We start from the raw sequence: 19,026 nt of genomic DNA, 5'->3' as shown, positions 1-19,026 counted from the left end.
CTCCTGTCTCTTTAAGGCCCCCCCCCAACCCCATCCAACATCTTTGGGATTAATCATATCGCCTACACAGGGCCGGGCCTTATCACCAGACATCAGTGGCTGACATCACTGACGCTCTTGTGGTTGAGTGGGAGCAAATTCCCGCAGCCCGGTTCCCAAATCTTTTGGAGAGTCTTCCCGGAGGAGCGGAGGCTGTTAGAGCAGCATATTAATGCCTGTAGTTTTGGGAGGAGATGTTCATGATGTCATGCTCGCACATCCACATACTTCTGGCTATACAGTGTACATGAGTTTGTAGCTCTTCAAGCTAGGTTAACACACACACACCACTGATTTTAAATGAATGATTAATGCACAAAACACATATTGTGACTGACTAAGTATGTGGAAAATTAACATTTGCAAAGTCTGATATTCAACAAAAGCTCAATATCAGCTAAATAAAATATGCTGCAGAAGAAATGTGGCCAGAAACTCTCGTGTTGGTAATAATGAGTCATTATTTTTCCTCCTCAAGACCAAATACAAGACTTTCTGATCACCCCATAGATGAGTCATTTTATTTTCCACTTATAAGTCTGTGCTGACATTGTTTTTCACTCCTGGACATTTGTATGGAGATAAAATCTGACTGTGTAGACATAGGTAATAAATATTAACATATTTCAAACTCTGGGAGGGCAGAAGCATTAAGACTTGTGTCACCCTTATAATCCATCATGGTCCTTTTTCTCATGTAGCAAGCAGTTTCCATTTACACCACAATCCTTTTTCCTCCGAGTCAAACTCATGAGCCCTCCTGGCCGTTTTCTCCCAGCAGCTCCATGAGCGTCTCCTGGTCGGAGAATTCCTGTAGCGAGGAGTTCATCTCATCCAGCAGATCCTCTCCTAACAGGAAGCTCTTGACGTCGTGCACCGTCATGCCGATCCGGTGGTCTGTTATCCGGTCCTGGGCGAAGTTGTAGGTCCGGATCTTCTCCGATCTGCCTTTGGTGCCGATCTGTAGGAAGAGAAAGAGGAGGAGGAGGAAGAGAAATGTTTAAGACAATAAGAAAATCATATTGTTTTCATACTGTATGCTCTATTTTTGTTTTGCATTGTTTATTCTTCCGACCTCTTTTTAGCAAACAATACAAACAATATACAACATTCACGTGTGTGGAGCTTTTTGTAATGTATTTATTTACTTGTTTGGCTGCTTAATTATATTTCATTTTATTTCATTTTGACAGTAACTAATAAAATTAAACATCCTAGATCTTTCAAAAACATTATTTTGGAATGAAACTATCACTTGTCTTGTGTTATATTTGCATATCTCCACCTGTATTTTACGCTGGTTGTAGCGTTTGCTGGTCTCCTCCTCCAGCTTCTTGCTGTACAGTTTGGCTCTTAAAGCCTTCATGGCTTTCTCCTTGTTCTTCAGCTGGGACCGTTCCTGCTGGCACTCTGCAACGGTGCCTAACAAACACACACACACACACACACACACACACAAGTACTGTTCTTATGAGGGCATCCCCGAGAAAGACAGACCGATTTATACAGGTAGCACTAAAACCCTGCTTGAACACTGGGCACACTGTTCCAAAAGCTATAACAGAGCAAAGGAACCTCGTGTTTCGTTTAGCTGAAAGTGAATTACTGAATAAGATATCAGCGACATCAAGCAAACGAATGAGTTTGGACTACTGTTCAGAGATTTTATGTAAATGTTAAAAACTTCCTGTATATTTTTCCTAAGTTTATCAATAGAAAAATGTTCAGGAAATATTACATATTTCCACACCAATTACAAATGGCTTGGCCTTAAGTCTTTGTGGTTTTAAATGGCACTTCTTCACAATCCATCAATTTATCAACAGCACTGTGGCGTCCAGTGTCAGTGGATAGATTAGGTACAGTTGCTGTATGTACAGTACCAGTCAAACATTTGGACATAACTTCCCATTCCCTTGAATGAGAAAGTGTGTCTGGTTAATCATGTCTGATGTGATTTTTTCCTTAAAAAAATTAAATTACCTAGATGGAAACTCTTAAAATGACATCTACTCCTTATCCCTCATGCAAATATTTTTCTAGCTGTGATATCATAAGTCATGCTTGTAGGTACACGCCTCAAACTCGGGTTTTTGATGAGTACAGAGAAACTTTACACTTTCAGCAGATGAATGTGAAAACAGCCTTCAAGGGACAAACTTTACACATACATCATTCTGCACAGTGAAGCTGAAAAATTCTGGTGAAGTAACAATGAACAAAACACATTTTTCAGTGGAGGGGGATTTTAAGCTTTATAACCTAAGAGTAAAGTAGAAATAAATCCGACAAAGGTTTTTTTCTCCATTTGGGGACAGACTAAGAATAGCCCTGTCGGTTCACGGTTTAATAAGATAAGCTGGACAGTGTCTTCTGTCTACAATAGCATGTTGTGTTTGCAGTTTTTTACCTGTAGGTAGATGGACTATTCTGACCGCGCTGTCTGTGGTGTTGACATGTTGACCTCCGGCTCCGCTTGCCCTCATGGTGTCTATCCTCAGATCCTTTGGATTTATTGTGAAGGAGATCTAACAAGAAAACAAAAAAAAACTCATAATTTGGATCCTCATCAACACCACACAAACAAAACTACTCTGACAATTAAAAAGAATGGATTGTAAAATCAGTGTTAAAAATCATTCACTTTATATATACATGTATTAGAACAAACACTAAATTAGCCTTTTTTTGTAGTTTGATATAAAATTTCTGCTTCTATTCCTTTCTGAAAGCATAATCATGACCTCATGTTGCACCAGCTGGTTGAAATATAATCTAAAACCATTAAAAAACATTTTGGACCGGTGCTTTTCCTTTACTCCTAATTATAATTTCCACCATATACCTTGTTTCAACAGGAAATGTTTCATATTAATTAAGTGAGAAGCTCTCAAAATGCTGTTTTACTTATCTGTAATGAATTCTGTAGTTAAACTGTTTTAAGAACAAGAAGGAAACAGAGTGTTTGTCTCATTGTTCATCTCATCCATCCTGTGAAGCTCTACCTCAGTGGGTTGGGGCAGCACAGCCACAGTCATGGTGCTGGTGTGCATACGGCCCTGTTTTTCAGTTTTGGGGACCCTCTGGACACGATGAACTCCGGCCTCAAACTTCATCGTCTTGTAGCTCTGAGAGCCACTGATGCTGGCCGAGGCGTGACGCAGACCACCTGGTTATAGGTGAGCAAAAAGTACCAAGATTATGAATCACTCACTCATTTATAACACAAGTGATTTCAGCTTTGACGAGCAGATTTCAAAGTTCATTGATTCATTTCTGCAATTCAGATTGATATGTGCCGCAATATACCACCAAGATTTTATCTGACAATTATTTTCTCGACTAATCAATAACTAGTTTAGTCTACAAATTGTCAGAAAATAGTGAAAAATGCCAAAATAATTTCTCACAGCACAAGGAGATGCATTTAAATATCTTGTTTTGTCCGACCTGTTAAAAACTCAAGTATATTCAGTTTACTGTCATATAAATATTACCAGTCAAAAGCTTGGACACACTTTATCATTCAAGTGAATGTGATGATGTGTCCAAATAATGTCAGAGAAGCAGCAAATCTTCACATTTGAGAAGCTAGAGCCTATGAATTTTTGCCATTTTGTTTGTAAAATGAATAATCAGTTTTCAAAATAGTTGCCAATTAATTTACTATCGATCAACTAATCATTGCAGCTCTACATTTAAACAGTTAAATGACAAAAGGACTTCACTCCAAACATTTTATGTTTTAAAACCTATTTTTTGATTAAAAAAAATATAAATTTTCATCAGAAAAAACAAAAGAGCAACTTCTTCAGTCTCTTTTTCTGACGTTATTTGCAGTCATTCTGCAGTGACCTCCACCTGCATACTGTAGAAAGAGCTCCCCCCTGTGTTTGTTGTCAGTTATCACACTATAAATTAACTGGCTATAATCACAAGTGTGTGTGTATGTGTGTGTGTGTGTGTGTGTGTGTGTGTGTGTGTGTGTGTGTGTGTGTCCACTGACCTATCTCGCTGGTCATGTACTCCAAGATGTCAAAGGACCAGCCGTGGTGCTGAGCGAAGCCATGGTACATGTCAAACAACTTCAGAGGAAAGAAGACAGTATGAGGTAAATACAGGGATACAACTTCAGTTTATAAAATGTGTTGGGTTTTTTTGGGCTGCAACTAATGATTATTTTCATTATCGATAAATCTGTAGATTATTCTCTTGATTAATCGATTAGTCATTCAGTCTAAAAAATGTCAGAAAATGGTGAAAAATGTCTATCACTGTTTTCCAAAGCCCAAGACGACGTCCTCAGATGTCTTGTTTTGTACTGACTGAAAGTCCATTGTTTAAAGATATTCTAAAAAACTAAAGAATGACTCAAAATGATTAATGAAAATAGTTGGCAACTAATCGCTGCAGCTCTAGTGTTTTTGATTCCTCATGAGCCCTCTCTGCTGATGTAAAACCCTTCTGTAAGTAGGGGCACCTGGTCAAATATCATTCTTAAAAAGTCCACAATCAGCATGGATATATAATGTTTAAAATAATACATTTTACAAATAAGTACTTCCAGACCTCAGCAGTGAACAGCATGGCCTCCTGACCCCCAACACCGGCCGTGACCTCCAGCACGAGGTCGCTCAGATCCGCCTCCTCCTCAGGGATCAACATATCCAGGATCTATTTAAAAAAAAAAAAAAAAGGTTGATTTAACAGAACACAACCTAAAAACATCTTTGTGATTTTAGTTCTAGTTCAAATGTTGCCAATACAAATCATTATATTTCTACCTTTTGTCTCAGATCCTGGATATCTTGCACACAACCTTCCCTCTCAAGCTCAGCCAGTTCTCGCAGAGCTGGGTCTTCATCTGCCAGAAGGCACAAAAAAATACAGCATGATCATCATACAATGGGTTTGAATCCAGTGTCTTTGTACTGTAGTCTATCACATTACCTATAGTCACATTATTTAAGTATAACCTGTAACAGTCTCACCTTTCAGGAGCGTCTCAGTCTCAGCTATCTCCTTCTGTTTGACGTCCAGCTCTCTGATGCTCTGGATGAGAGGAGCCAGTTGGGACACTTTGGTCCTCTTAGCCCTCAAATCGTCGTCACTGCACCGCTCCCCCTCTGTCCCGCTGCTGTTGACAACGTTCAAACATTCACTATACTCTGTCTCCATCTTCTTCAGGTAGTCCTGCAGAGACCTCTTGACAAACAGCTCATCCAGCGACAGTAACTTGGCCACCATCAGTCGTGCACCGGTGTGAAGAGTTCTTGTGGTTCCCCCACAGCGATTACTGGAGAGTTCATGAAACCTAACAGGTCTACTGAAGACATTTGGTGAATGTGGAGGCATCAACATACTAAAGACACACTCCTTTCCTCTAGGAAGGAGATTTATGGCTCTTCTGTAAGCCATTGCATAAAAATATTTGGTTTGAAGATTCACTGTATAGCAGCAGAAACTGATCCTGATATTATATGGATCTGTTTTCTACTGAGGAATGAATCTCTGGCCAAACTTCATTCAAAATTTTGATAATTTTATATATTCTTACTTTTCGCAAACGCATATTCCCCCATAACTGCTATAACAGAAGATATACTGTGTCCAAAACAAGCCGACTTTAATTCGGCATACGTGTGGTACATGAAGCAAACCTATAATTTAATGAAATTTCACATTTTGTTATGTGTTCACATCGCTCACAACCACAATAACTTTCTGCCACAACCCAAACCTAAAACTGAGTTTAAAAGCCTATGTTGTTGCGATCACAGGCTGGATTTCAGTCTACAAAAAAAACATAACTAGAACATTTAAGAGAGTGAACAACTCAAAGAGTATTTCTAACAGTTAGATAAGTATCTGATCTTGAAATCAAATTAAATACGAACAAATGGCTCCGTCAAGATTTTTCCTGCTATCGGAAACACTGCTGTCGTATTAAAGATTTAGTTTTCTGTCATAAATTGTCAAAAGACTTGAAAGCCACTGAATATAAAGACATGGTACAAGTGTATCGCTCCTTTACCACTTCGCTGAAGGGCGCAGACATTAAATGTGACACGCATGCGCACTGGAGTTCCTCTTCTTCTTCTTTGAGGTTTATTGGCGGTTGGCAAGCAATGAATTGGCGCATTACCGCCACCAGGTGGTATAGCGTGTAGATCAGAGTTTCTAGTATTTACAATATTCATAAAAATACTCATATCTTCTCAATCAAATAACATTCATTTCTTTTTCTAGAATATCTGCATTATGTTTAAATATTTTGAATAGTGTTAGTTGAGTCCAGTGTTTCCAAATCTAAGTCTAGATATTACTGTCTCATCCTGTTCCTTCCTGTAAACCTCATTTCTCCCCCTTTCCTTTGAACGCTGTAAAACCATCGTCCTCTCTTCTCCTCCTCCAGTTGCTTTTGACACCTTTCCTTCAAACTCTGCTTAATGGTGCTCTTGGTTTCTGACTTGCTGAAGCTAACTGCCAATGACTGTGATTATTTTTTGTGGCCTCCTTTGCAACTTTATCTGCCATTTGATTTCCTTTGATACCATTATGTGCTGGTATCCATGGTAATGTTACTGTAAAAACCCATCATTTGAATACTGTATAATGTTTTGTCTACTGTCTGAATTACTGTACTGTAAACTGGCTAGTGATGAGATTGAATCTAAACAAATGATTGCTCTCAGTGGGCTTGTATCTTTTATCCACTGCACTGGGGAAGTGGACTCAGTTGGCAAACCAGCTTAAAGGTGCATTGACGCCACCCTCTGGACTAGAACGAGGAGCGGCAGACTAGCAGACAAAACAACACAAAATGTAAAAGAAACAAACCCTAACTTGTCTCTGCTAAGCCTGTTTCCCTTAGGTATTTAATTACGTGGTCATACGTGGTTATATGTTTCCTATGTTATTCCCTTCTGCTGACAAATTTGCAGCAGGCTAAAGATCATTCCCATCCATGATTTTTCGACTTTGACGCAACAAAATTAAAAAGCCCATTAAAATATTAAAACACAAAGAGTAAACATGTGATAGGACATGAAAAATTATATTTCAATGAACATGATACTATGATTTATATTGCAGATATTAACTTTGTATTATTTTTACAGAATTATAATAGAATTTAGGCTATTATATCAGGATAAACAATGGATGTTGGATGAATGTTTCAAGGGGGGCCCAGAATATAAAGACACTGTCATAAGAAAAAAAATATCTGACTGCAGGGAAACAATCTGTAATAGCATTACTGAGAAAACATGCAATTTGTTTTAAGAGATGATTTTATCAATAACATTTTAAATAGGCTAAATAAAGACAGAGAATGATATGTAAAGTTTAATTATTCAAGTTCCTCCATTACTGGCATGTGCCTTATAGTTGCATGGCTTAATTACACAAAAATGACTGTCTACAACCAGTGCTATCTATATGTCACAAGTTTGCTGTATTTACACATGATTTTCAGGGTGTACACCATGTAGGCACAATGTCAACAAAAAACATAAAGTTGTTACCACTAGATTTTAACCCAGCATTACAGGGCATCTGCAGGGGGCAACGATGCAGGATTTTAGGCCCTTAACATGCAGTTGATATTTAGTTTTGCTGGTGCATACTCATACATAAAATGTATTATGAACCAAATGACACACAGTGAACCTGTATCTTTGACTCTGGTTGTAATTGAAATGTCTGTATGGAAGTGTAAATTGGACTTTGAATGGTCATTGATGCTGGGATCATCATTTAATTAGCATTAATGCATTCAGTATGCTAAGATGTTAAGCATCAGGCCTCAGAAGGTGTTCCTTCTCAACTGACTAACACATACACAACTTCACACCTTTTCTGTCTCTGCCTGTCTGTCACTGGCCCCGGCAGTCTTCCTGTTTCACCTTTCATCTGTTCTAGTTTTTTGTCACCCTTTATCACTGTGTTGTACATTTAACATCAACATGCTAAAACATCCTAGTAAAGTTTTATTATGAACTGACTGATGATTTGTTCCCCTTGTCTTTAACTTCAATGCACAATATAGATCATACAACTAAAATGAAAAAGGTAAAGTGAAACAAATGAAGTGCAGTATCTAACCTAAACTGCTTCCCCCAACCTCCCTGTCTGGTTTCAATGAAGGAGCCACTTCACACATTCCAGGCAGGGGTGTGAACTAAACTGTCCTGTGAATGACCAGTCTCTCTTTAGCTCTTTTTGTAATGGTGGGATTCCTGAAGAATTTCCTTCCAGTGACATCTTTTGTGTTTACCATAGAAAATTACCTTACTTGGATTCAAGTTTCTGCTCAACAGTGTGATGCCACCTGAAACATGGCATCTTTCGGCCTTTTCCAGAGAATTTAAGAATAAGTTGTTGCGATGTGTAGCAGCTTTTGCTTTAACTTATTATTATTTTTAATTTCATTTAATAAATTTCTTGTCTCACAGAAGCACAGAAGCTTAACAAGGCAACATACAACTGATAATTTAAAATCAGCAAGAATGTACCATGTATGCAACTTCCCAAAAAAATAAAACCCAGCCAACCCTGAGAAATAGACTGATATACAAACAAGCAGACAATCAAACAAACAGAACCATCAAAACACAACAACCCTTCCCTACCTGACCCCAAGCCCAGACCACTGAGTTTAATTCATGCATTGTTATCCCCAAATGAGATAAATACATGAATTACTCGGTTAATAATATAATAGCTATACCATGTCTAACATCATGTTTAGTAATGTCTTGGCTATCTGTTTGCCAGCATATTAAGTAAGTAACTTTCAACTTTACCCCACTTTACTTCAATTTTATGATGCATTGTTTGCAACAAAGTCATGGAACATAAAACCAAAGAATAGTGAAGTGTGTGCACTCTTTTAAGCTATCTACGGCTGGCATTTCACATGTAAAAAGCATTATGTAACTTCACCATGCTGAACTCCCTAAGAAATATTAGCCAATAGAGGTATTATTGTGTCTTCTACAATATTAAAACTTATTGTATGTTGTAGCTGAACATTCAATCCAGCTGAGATCTGCTTATTTCAAATACTTAGAAACTGTGGCTATATGAGTTTTGAAGACTGTAACCTATGTTGAAAACAGGCTTTAAAAACGTTTTATTCAGGGAGGACTTTTCATCTTAACTCTTGTTACTTTCTTTGTGTTATATATGTGGCACTCGGAGATTTACTGCGAATGAGAAGTGCAGTACAAATTAAATACATCATTTATGTTATCATAATGATCATTTGTTTGTTTCACATCGGATGGAAAAAACTGTGGGACAGATCGCATACTTTCTGACGTCACTGCGTTGAATCTCTGCTCCCATTGGTTGGCGGGTTAAAGGGACTTCGATGTGATTGGTTTGCGCCTTTTGCGCACGGATTTCAAATAAGAGGCAGCAACTGGCGGATTTTCTTGCAGTTGTGTGTGAAGCTTTTAATGTTGGTGTCTGTGAGCAGCGAGCTAGCTCAGCGGCTAAAAAGGAGGGAAGCAAGAGTCAACTTTGGATAACGATATTAACAAAGGTAAGGTGAGAAGGTTCATTTAGTATATTTACAGCCTCAAATGTTAATCTGGTAGTGGTATAATTATCTTTTGGCAACTTTAGCTAACGTTAGTCGAACTAGTTTGGTGAGGTCGCTCGAAAAGCAATTCAGTATCAACAGACAACATTATACAGAATTTAAGAGCATATTTAGGGATGATAGTTTGAACTCTGGTTATGTAAGAGCTGGTAAACCAAGTTATTTTCTTTGTTACAAGCTAACGCTATATTAGTTTCATCACACTGTACGCGCTTAAATGGAGGGAAGTAACGTAGCGTTAACTGAGGTAAACGTTGATTTATTGACACGAAACTATAAACCGTTAATCAAACGTTTCAACAGATCATATCCCACAAGTAACTTTTGTGATAAACACTAACATATACATTCAAAGACTATAACGTTAGTCGTCCATCTTCACGTCACAGCTATCCTTCCGCCAAATTTACATCGCGCCAAAATCGTTATTTGTTTTAAAGAAAATATTTGGCGGAAGACTTTCTAACTACATTCAAAGTCTATGTTAACAGTTTAATATCAGTAGAGCCCCATGTCATGTCTCATTTATGCCAGTCCACTTAAATAGCTAAGTTTATTGTAAGAGGTTACGTAGCTAAGTTAGCTTGCACGAGAGAAGCCATGCTGCTCGGTAGGCTTGACAGGCACGAACATGGCATAAAACCTAAAATAATCTTATGTTTTGTCTCCTTCTTCAGGAATATAAATACTGCAAGTGTATATGTTTCATTATAAGAAAGTCACCATGAAGTGCCCTCACTACAAGTCTGCCAGGGCCAACAATATGGAGAAAGTCTCTGCTGTAGAGTCCAAGGTGCTTCACCTCAAAGCTTCACCAGTGAAGGAGCTCACCCCCATCAAACCACAATGTCCACCCTCAGGAGTGACCACCGTGTTGTTCTCTCTCAACAACAACGATGACACCAAAGCAGTCCACGACAAAGAAAACAGCACAGACAGCAGGGCGCATGACAGGACTTTAGAGGAAGGGTTTGAGGACAGTGGCTATCTGTCTCTGCACACCAGTCAGGCTGAGGATCACCATGTGGATGAAGAGGATGACCACATCCAGGGAAGATCCACAGAAATCCTGCTGCCGCCTTCTGCTGCTGCACAGCAAGAAAGGACAATATCACCAAAGCAGTCTCCTACTAAATGTCAAGGGAGGATGATGTCCGGCCGTCATGCGTCTCTGGTGGCAGCCTCCACTCCTGTGGATCGCCCGAGAAGGAGAGCACTAACATACTCACTGTCATCCACTCCCTCTGACCACCACGACGACCCCAATCTACCTTTACTGAAGTTCCAGCGGGCCGTTTGTGAAGAGCTTGCCAAGAGCTATCGGAAGAATAAGAGGTATTATATTAACTGTATAGCCACCAAAGAGATTTTTTTTATTTCTCCTGCTGTGAAATAATGGAAATCTTCGCCAGGCTGTAATTAGAGGGAGAGTAGCACCAAACAAACCAAATTAATAATGAATGATCGTTTCAGATGTCATATATTCTGTGAAACCATGTTAAAGTTTAGGACACTGGGCACTCACCTCCACTATTCCCCTTTATAAAATATTAACAAATTGTCTCAGAATCCACACTGGCAGACACATACTTGAGATGTTTTTGGGTCTCATTCCACAGGATAACTCCAAGATAACACCTTAACCTTTGATTTCTTATTTCAGCTGTACTAAAGGTATATTTAAGGCTGTGATAAGCCAGATGAATTAAAATCGTTTATTTTGTGTCTCAGGTATGACTGGAGCATTGTTACAAAGGTGGCGGAAGATCATCATTTGGAGCAGGTGATCGGACGCCAGATGGGTCGGGAGTACGTCGACATGTTTTCATCTCTGCTGTCCAGGAACATGAGAAGCATCCTGACCGACATTCTTGCCCTGCTGGGAGATATGGACCTCATTAGGTAAACCACTGATGCATCATTATGTGGAGAGAGATTAGCTGACCATTATCTGAAAACTGAAATCTAAAAATGTATATGGGTGCAAAATTTTTAGGGGAAATTCTTCTTAGTTATTCATAGTTACTACTGTTCTTGGTCGTCTATATTCATGTGTTCACCCTTTCTTCTCTCACAGCTGTAAGAAAGTGAGCAGAACGTGGAGGAAGATCATCTGTGAGGATACCAGAGCTCAGAGCAGGTGTCAGCGAGCTGAGCAGGCTCTCAGGGTGAGGAAACAAACACAACCACACATTTCCTTTTGCTTTTATCACCACATGCGGCCAGTTCAAGAGAAGGAGCACTTCTCTGTTCCAAATCAAATGTTTGTTTTTTAATAAAGTTTAGTAATCATGCTGGAAATTGTGTTGTTGTAGCAGCAAAATGGCGCACAACAAAGATTATTAATCCAACCATTTCAGCACTAGAATGTACTAAATGGAAATATAAAACCAACAGTTTTTAAGATGGCTGAATATTAAAAGTAATAAATGGAAGGAAGAACAAACTGCATGTGAAGTTACAGCCCATGGACAGGATGTGCTAACATACAGTCACAATACTTTCAAACAATAAATATGTGTCTGATATTCTTTCTGATTCTTTAATTTTCTAATTATTTAATTTACTTTTTTAGGAGTCAAAGAGCTCTCGGAGACAAAGTGGTTGTGGTCTGACGAGAGATGTGGCAGTGTCCAGGGTGGCGCTGTCCTGCATGCAGACCCTTTCCTCCTCAAGCTCTACATCCTCATCCACATCCTCTTCCTCCTCCACCCCTGGCTGCGGGGTCAACAGACGGGCCGGTCTCTCTCACAAGAGCAGCACGCCCAACTCCCAATGTACACGCTTCAATGAATATGTGCAGGTGAGTGTTGTTGTATAAAGGCTCATTAGGTGTGGTGAGTAAATTGGAATTTGACGTAAAACTGTACATTTCTCTTGTTTTAACTGTGTGTGTGTATTTTGTTCTTCTGTCCAGGCCGCCAGCTGTTTGAAGCAGCACGAGTCTCTGCGTACCTGCAAGCGATGCGGCTCACCAGCGACACACTCGACCGAGTCTCAGAGGGCCACGTGCACACGCCTCAGCTGTCTCTTCGACTTCTGCACCCGCTGCCAGGAAGCTTTCCACGGCTCGACCCCCTGCCGAGTGGTGCAGCCCCGAACCCACTTTCCCACCTCCAAGACGACCCCGAACATACCAGGGAGCGCTCGGAGCAAGAGGAACATCAGGCGCCTGTGACAAAGGTTCACTGAGGGTTTTATTCACTGAACTTTTTAACCGTGCTGGTCATCTTTCTCTGGACTGGCGGTTTTTCCAGCGCTCAATTTCAAAAGCTCGGACAGTTTTTACATGAGCTTAGCGTGGAAGTGGCCTCTGTATGTGCACTGTGGCTATAAGACTGTTACTGCAGAACTCTGGATCTACCAAACTGACTGAACTGAGTGAAGCACTTGTTCAAACCACTACTGGGACAATCAACCAGATAGTGTTATCGGGCTAAAACTGTTGTCGTCAGTGAGCGACAAAGACATCTAATGCCAAAAAATGAAAGAAATGACTGATACACTTTAAAATGTAGAATTTTATTATGTTTTAAAATGAAATGAATGTAATTATATTTCTTATATATTGTCACTTTTAAATAGTTTTGTAATTTTTCTTTTAAATAAATGTTGATCCTCGGAAGATCTTTGAATGTTCAGATTTACCTGTATTTGTATTTCCAGTATATAGATGTTTTATAAAAACATAAAACTAATCTTTGTGCTTTTGTGCTTCATTGCTACATTCATCACAGAGCTCAGTGCAGCCTAATTAGTGAAAATCAGTCAGTTAGAAGTTTTATTTTGCCACAAGAAGTGACATATTTTCACTAATTTTGTTCCCTTATTAAGTAGCTGAAATGGAGAGCAGTATTAAGACATGCATATAAAAGAAATACTTTATTGTCCCCTTCTGGGAAAGTTTTCTTTATAAAATGAGTTAAATTATGAATCCTCTACCAACTACAGTTTAAAATATTGTTTATTTTCAAGGATTATCCATCCATCCTCATGAATAGAGAAAATGTAAATTTTAAAAACATGACGGTAACTGTTACATGCACTTTTTCATATTTTCAGAGTATTTGACAAGGAGCTACTTGCATTTCTACAACCTTTAAACCAAAGCAGTCTTCATTTTCCTTAGCATTTTTTAATGAATTGGATGTTCATGACTAGTTGAGCTATCTTCATTTAACACTGATTTCCAATCAGAGGATACATGGAAAGATTGTGTAAGATGTAGTTCCACCAATTCAGGAAAAACGGATTAATAAAAAATCAACACATTGAGTCAACTACAACACCTGAACACCACTTGCTGAGAGTGTGCACATAAACTAGTTAGCAAACAGGGAAGTTGAAAGTTAGCTAAAGGCATTGGACAAATGATTGAAATAGCTAAATGGATAGCTAATGGTATTAGACACTTGAAATAGTTTAAGTAGCTAATGGATAGAAGTGTTGAAATAGCTAAAAGTAGTATACATTGTTAAAATAGACAGAAGTAATGGATAAACAGTTGAAATGGGCTAGTTAGCTGGAGGTCTTGCACAGCTGAATGGTGAAATGGCTTAAAGTAATGGACAAATGGTCAAAATAGCAAGCTAATGGACATAAAAATGAATAAAATAGATATAGGTAGTGGTTAAACAGTTGATTAGTTAGCTAAAAGTGATGCATGAATTGGTTAAAATAGGTAAAATAATGGATAAACAGTTAGTAAAGGTTGGGGATTGCTGGTTTAAGACACTTCTGGGACAGATTATTTGACCTTTTCAGCCTGAGTCATGTCTGGATTTTCTTCACTAGATGGCAGTGTTGTTTTCTCTCACTAGCTTCTCTCTGTGACTCATCAGGGATTCCTCATTGAATATCCCTTTTAAGACTATATGTGAAATTAAAAATTAATAGATTAAAGGGCAGGAAGTAAGGTTTTTACTGCTCCATATCACAGTGCAATATGCATCTTTATACTGCAGCCACAGACTGCAACAACCAATGAAAAGCAGAGGTCAAATCCCTGGAGCACCTGGACAATTTAATTTTGAATCATTAGTCAACAAAACACATAATAAATAGAATTAAATGGAAACCTGAGATGATGAAGAGTTTTCATTGTATTCTCCTTTTAGTATATTTGTAACCACCATTGCAGAAAATAGAGGAAATCAGAGGAGACATGGTTCAATGTATTAGAAACTATCACACTATTGGGATAAAGCTCTCGATATATGATATATAGATCGATATATTGACATTTGGGAGAATTCAATATGTGAGGGAACCTGATATGAAAGTATTTTCCTTTTAAGAATTATTTGGGGCCTTGTTAGTTGACGAGAATCACAATAACAACTCTTTGTATGTGTTCATTAAAACCTCATTAACGAAATAAAGAAAACAATATAAAACAATAAGTAATATTCAGTAAGTGTTGAGTGTGACTTTCTTGCTTGAAACCTATTAGTTCATAAGTTGGACATTATTCAGATTTAAGCTATGATGACTATATGACAAGTAACTTGGGATTACACATCAAGATCTGTTTACTTGTGACAAAAAGTCACACTCGGCCTGTGAAAACACTTGGCTCTGGAGGTGGTTTATCAAACCTGAGAAAATAAGTATCTCAATTCAGAGATTTTTATGGAAAGTCTGTGTTACAAACTGTTTGAAAGATGTGTGTAAATGTTTGGAAGATGTAGATATTTACCAGCCAGGCAATTTGGGAACTATAAGACCCAGTGATTGTAGAGCTTGATCCACATTAGGACAAAAAGTCAGGAAATCTCAGACTCTTGTGAACCAACTCAAAGCATTAAAACACACTTTTTAATGCTATGGTATGTTATTATATGTATATTATATGTATATTATTATCTTTATGGATTACAGACACAAAAACAAGAATCCAAGGGTTAACATGTTAAAGTGAAAAACACTTATGTTCCCAATATGTTAAAAGACAAAGAAACATACAGAAAGACATTCAACATAAAATCCTGAAATCCAAAAACACATCACTACAGTTTAAATAAAAAACAATAACGCCCACAAACAAATGATAAGAGACAAAGAATAATCACAAAGAAGTAAAAAAAATTACATTAAATTTAGCATTATGTCAGTCCCCAATGAATGATTTTAGCGATAAATGCATATTACATTAATTATATGGCACTCTGATTCTAATAGTCGTGGTGCACTCACAATGTGCTTTCATCGTACTTCTAATGTTGTATAATGTCTTCCGGTGAAGTACCACCGAGTCTGACTTTTCAGACTGTTGTCTCTTTATAATCATCTCTGCATTTTTCATCACTGAGAATCTGACTTGATACCCTTTGACACTTTAAAAGGGAAAATACCCTTTTAAAAACAAACACTCACCGCTTTGGAAAACTCCTCTAAAGGATAAAAATAGTGCTGTCAGTTTCCCCTTAAAATAAGAGAGTTTGCATTGAATCAGTCAACGCTTGTTTGGGAGAGTTTTGAAGCTACAAATAGCATCACTGACATTAGATGGTTACCTCTGACATTTGCAGGATGAACCATTTGTCTCTCTGTCTTTTCCCTCTGCTCATCTCTCTCTCTCTCACTCTCTCTATCTTATAGCTTGTGCTCTGTTGTGATGACGCATATAAACATCAGTCAACTTTCATTCATGTATCCAGCTCCTGCGTGGATATTTTTTTGTTCAGCGGGATGTCCTGTGGCATCGAAAACCCCGCGAGTTCTAGGAAAAACAAAGGCACCACAATACCACTCCACGTGCGGGGTTGTTAGAGCTCAACATAGAGTATTTTATTACGTCATGCAATCCTCTATCTTTCTATCTTTCTATCTATCTATCTATCTATCTATCTATCTATCTATCTATCTATCCATTTAGCTTGAGAATATCAGTAAAAAGAAAGTCTCATTGCATTTTAGAAGCATTTAATTCACAATCAACAAATTAGACTTGTTTCAGGCTTTGTTTGATGTATCTTCATTAGTAATACTGAAGTTTAGAAATGTCACTGTCAATGTCACCTTTACAAATAGTTCTCCTCACTTTATGTGTTTCTCTTGTTATGTTCTGTGTTTTATATAAATCTTGCAGACAACCTAAGAATAAGTGTATTTAGGCTGCTACTAGTTTAAGTGAGTATGCAGTTTGATATGTTGGTAAATAAGCTTATTCCCTTTATGGTGGAGAGTTACGTGTTTGTTTAAGGACATAGTTTGTCCACCAGAGAGCTCTGACAAGTTTATTTTTCAACTGTAAAACATCCCACTCAGTACATATATTGGTCCCAACTCTTTAACAACAAAATTTAACCCTTACATGCCGTTAATATTCTGACAATGTCTCCTAAAAATATTATAATTGAAATATTTCCGTTTTGCATATTCTGAGTCACTTAAGGAAAAGTCATAAAATTTCAGGCTAAAAAAAAGGTGTTTTTACTGCTCTCAAATGTAAAAATTGGACAAATTTGTTCTGAACAGTATGTAAGTGTTAAAGGACCTTGATCAAATATTTTTAGGTTAAAGGTGCAGTGTGTTTGATTTAGTGCCATCTAGTGGTGAGGTTGCACATTGAAACCAACTGAATACTCCTCCCCTCAGCGTCCCCTTCCAAGTATGTAGGAGAACCTACAGTGGCTGCAAAACTCATAAAAAAGGTTTGTTTGTTCTGAAATACTGTAGAAACATGGCGGTGCAACATGGCGGGCTACGTGGAAGAAGACACACTCACTATGTGGATATAAAAGGCTCATTGTAAGGTAACGAAAACACAATCATTCTTATTTTCAGGTGATTATACACTAATTAAAACATTCTTGTGAATATTATATTCCATTTCTACCAAGTCAACTCTGCTAGATGCCACTAAATTCTACACACTGCACCTTTTAAAAGACAAATATCAACCACTACATACAGTAGTTATAAGATTCTTTTCATCTATCAAATATCAATATCAGCCTCAAAGATCCAGTTACGTTTGGACTCTTCTCTCATCACGACATAATGCCAAATGACAACAAATGTTCAAGTGTATTGTCCCTGATATGGCTGCACATTCTCTTGGCTTGAGAGGTGACACGTCTGTCGTCCCGAACAACAGATGCAGACATGTTGATATAAATTGAGTAGAGCAGCAGCTGTACACCGAACATGTAAGACAATGTCACGATGATGGAACTAAATGGACTATTTTGTAAAACGTCAGAGCTGCTGATGTCGCTGCGGTGGCAGCAGCTGATTAATCTGCGCTGTGGCCTTTCACTCCCTCAGCAACTCAGGATCCAAAAGATTTATTGATCGGCTGCTGCAACAAGACACATCCCAAACACAATCAGACCTGGTGCTAATTGTAAAAGTCATTAGAGCTGGCTGCCACATCTGCGTGTGTGTGTGTGTATGTGTGTGTGTGTGTTAATAAACAGGTGTGCCAGACAGGACTGGTGCACCATGGTGACTTGAATACAACACGCAGGGTTGTAATTGAAGCCTTCTAATGAGCTTTGTTTCATTATTTTGTGTGTGTTTTCCTAACTGCATCCCTCCTCTCTCTTCTTCTCCGTCACTTTTTTTATTATTTTATCTGCTCATCCTTTGAAGTTCACTTTTTTCTGCCTTTTTTTTTTTTTTGCATAAATAGCTCATTTCAGCCCCCGGATAGAGGAAATAGATGGGGGGTTGGTGTATGACAAGGCAACATGCGGAAGATGTGAGCTGTTCGTGTGTGAGCATTTTTTAAGGTTGATGATCTTGATGCACAGTGACTTCCGCATGTCACCAAAGTTGAACTGTAAAAGCCCTGAAAAGAAGCTGTCACTCGAGCGCCTGCAGGAAAAACGAGAAGGAAGCAGGAAGTGAATCAAGTCCTCAGAACGAGGCTGAGGAGCGAAAAGTGAAGCCTGGCTGGTGACTTGATGTTTTTAATGTGAAGAGGGAGAACAAACATGCCAAGTAGACCGCTGTGGTGCAAATAGGCTTGTAGTTTACATGTTTTCTACCCTTTCTTCATCCAGAAAAGTTTACATTCTCCTTTACAGCTGCATCCATTCATGCATTTACATCAGTAACATCATTAAGAAGAAGTCAATGAGTGTTCAGACAATCATACAGGTTGTAAACAAATCCCCACATTAGCAATACTTATTTGGAAGAGGAAATGAAGGCCAACAGGAGAGCAATTACCCAAACTGCCTGTTTTACAGTAAACATCCATCACAGTGTACAGACCAACCTCGCAATTTAACTTTGACCTGCTGTACTTGCTGTAGTTGCGCATACACACAGTTTTCCTGTGCGAAGAGGAGTCATTACCAACATTTTATGTGTTCTTAAAGACCCAGGTTTAAATAATCTGGCTAAACTGTTATTTCCGGTTC

At 38.4% G+C, this 19,026-nt stretch overlaps 2 protein-coding genes across 3 annotated transcripts; one reads left to right on the top strand and one right to left on the bottom strand.

Moving 5' to 3' along the window:
• Nucleotides 1–531: 531 nt before the first annotated feature.
• mtrf1l (mitochondrial translational release factor 1-like) lies at nucleotides 532–6,164 on the bottom strand. Of its 2 annotated transcripts, XM_042433510.1 has the most exons (9): nucleotides 6,074–6,164; nucleotides 5,031–5,362; nucleotides 4,824–4,903; nucleotides 4,609–4,713; nucleotides 4,046–4,124; nucleotides 3,045–3,208; nucleotides 2,450–2,567; nucleotides 1,325–1,461; nucleotides 532–1,000 (listed from the first exon to the last, which is right to left on the bottom strand). In XM_042433510.1, exons 2-9 carry the CDS (start codon nucleotides 5,284–5,286, stop codon nucleotides 788–790), a joined length of 1,152 nt encoding a protein of 383 aa, XP_042289444.1. In that variant the 5' UTR covers nucleotides 5,287–5,362; nucleotides 6,074–6,164; the 3' UTR covers nucleotides 532–787. The 2 variants fall into 2 exon arrangements, with proteins under 2 accessions (XP_042289444.1, XP_042289443.1); XM_042433509.1 differs by lacking the exon at nucleotides 6,074–6,164 and having other exon boundaries at nucleotides 5,031–6,067.
• A 3,296-nt stretch (nucleotides 6,165–9,460) lies between these two features.
• On the top strand, nucleotides 9,461–13,207 carry fbxo5 (F-box protein 5). Its single transcript, XM_042433576.1, has 6 exons — nucleotides 9,461–9,592; nucleotides 10,330–10,987; nucleotides 11,384–11,554; nucleotides 11,730–11,820; nucleotides 12,228–12,455; nucleotides 12,570–13,207. Exons 2-6 carry the CDS (start codon nucleotides 10,353–10,355, stop codon nucleotides 12,828–12,830), a joined length of 1,386 nt encoding a protein of 461 aa, XP_042289510.1. The 5' UTR covers nucleotides 9,461–9,592; nucleotides 10,330–10,352; the 3' UTR covers nucleotides 12,831–13,207.
• Nucleotides 13,208–19,026: the final 5,819 nt, after the last annotated feature.

This window comes from Thunnus maccoyii, chromosome 14 (genome assembly GCF_910596095.1).
Source record: "Thunnus maccoyii chromosome 14, fThuMac1.1, whole genome shotgun sequence".
NCBI lineage: Eukaryota > Metazoa > Chordata > Actinopteri > Scombriformes > Scombridae > Thunnus > Thunnus maccoyii.
This window is presented reverse-complemented; position numbering and strand designations above follow the sequence as displayed.

Bases quoted from the DNA above. Each gene is read 5' to 3' on its own strand.
- mtrf1l (XM_042433509.1), bottom strand. From the start codon at position 5,457: ATGGCTTACAGAAGAGCCATAAATCTCCTTCCTAGAGGAAAGGAGTGT. The intron at 3,209-4,045 runs GTCAGTGGACAC...ACCTATAACCAG, and splicing joins GTACATGACCAGCGAGATAG to GTGGTCTGCGTCACGCCTCG. The intron at 1,001-1,324 runs GTGGAGATATGC...CTCTTCCTACAG, and splicing joins ACAACCAGCGTAAAATACAG to ATCGGCACCAAAGGCAGATC.
- fbxo5 (XM_042433576.1), top strand. From the start codon at position 10,353: ATGTTTCATTATAAGAAAGTCACCATGAAGTGCCCTCACTACAAGTCT. The intron at 11,555-11,729 runs GTAAACCACTGA...CTTCTCTCACAG, and splicing joins GGAGATATGGACCTCATTAG to CTGTAAGAAAGTGAGCAGAA. The intron at 11,821-12,227 runs GTGAGGAAACAA...TTACTTTTTTAG, and splicing joins GAGCTGAGCAGGCTCTCAGG to GAGTCAAAGAGCTCTCGGAG.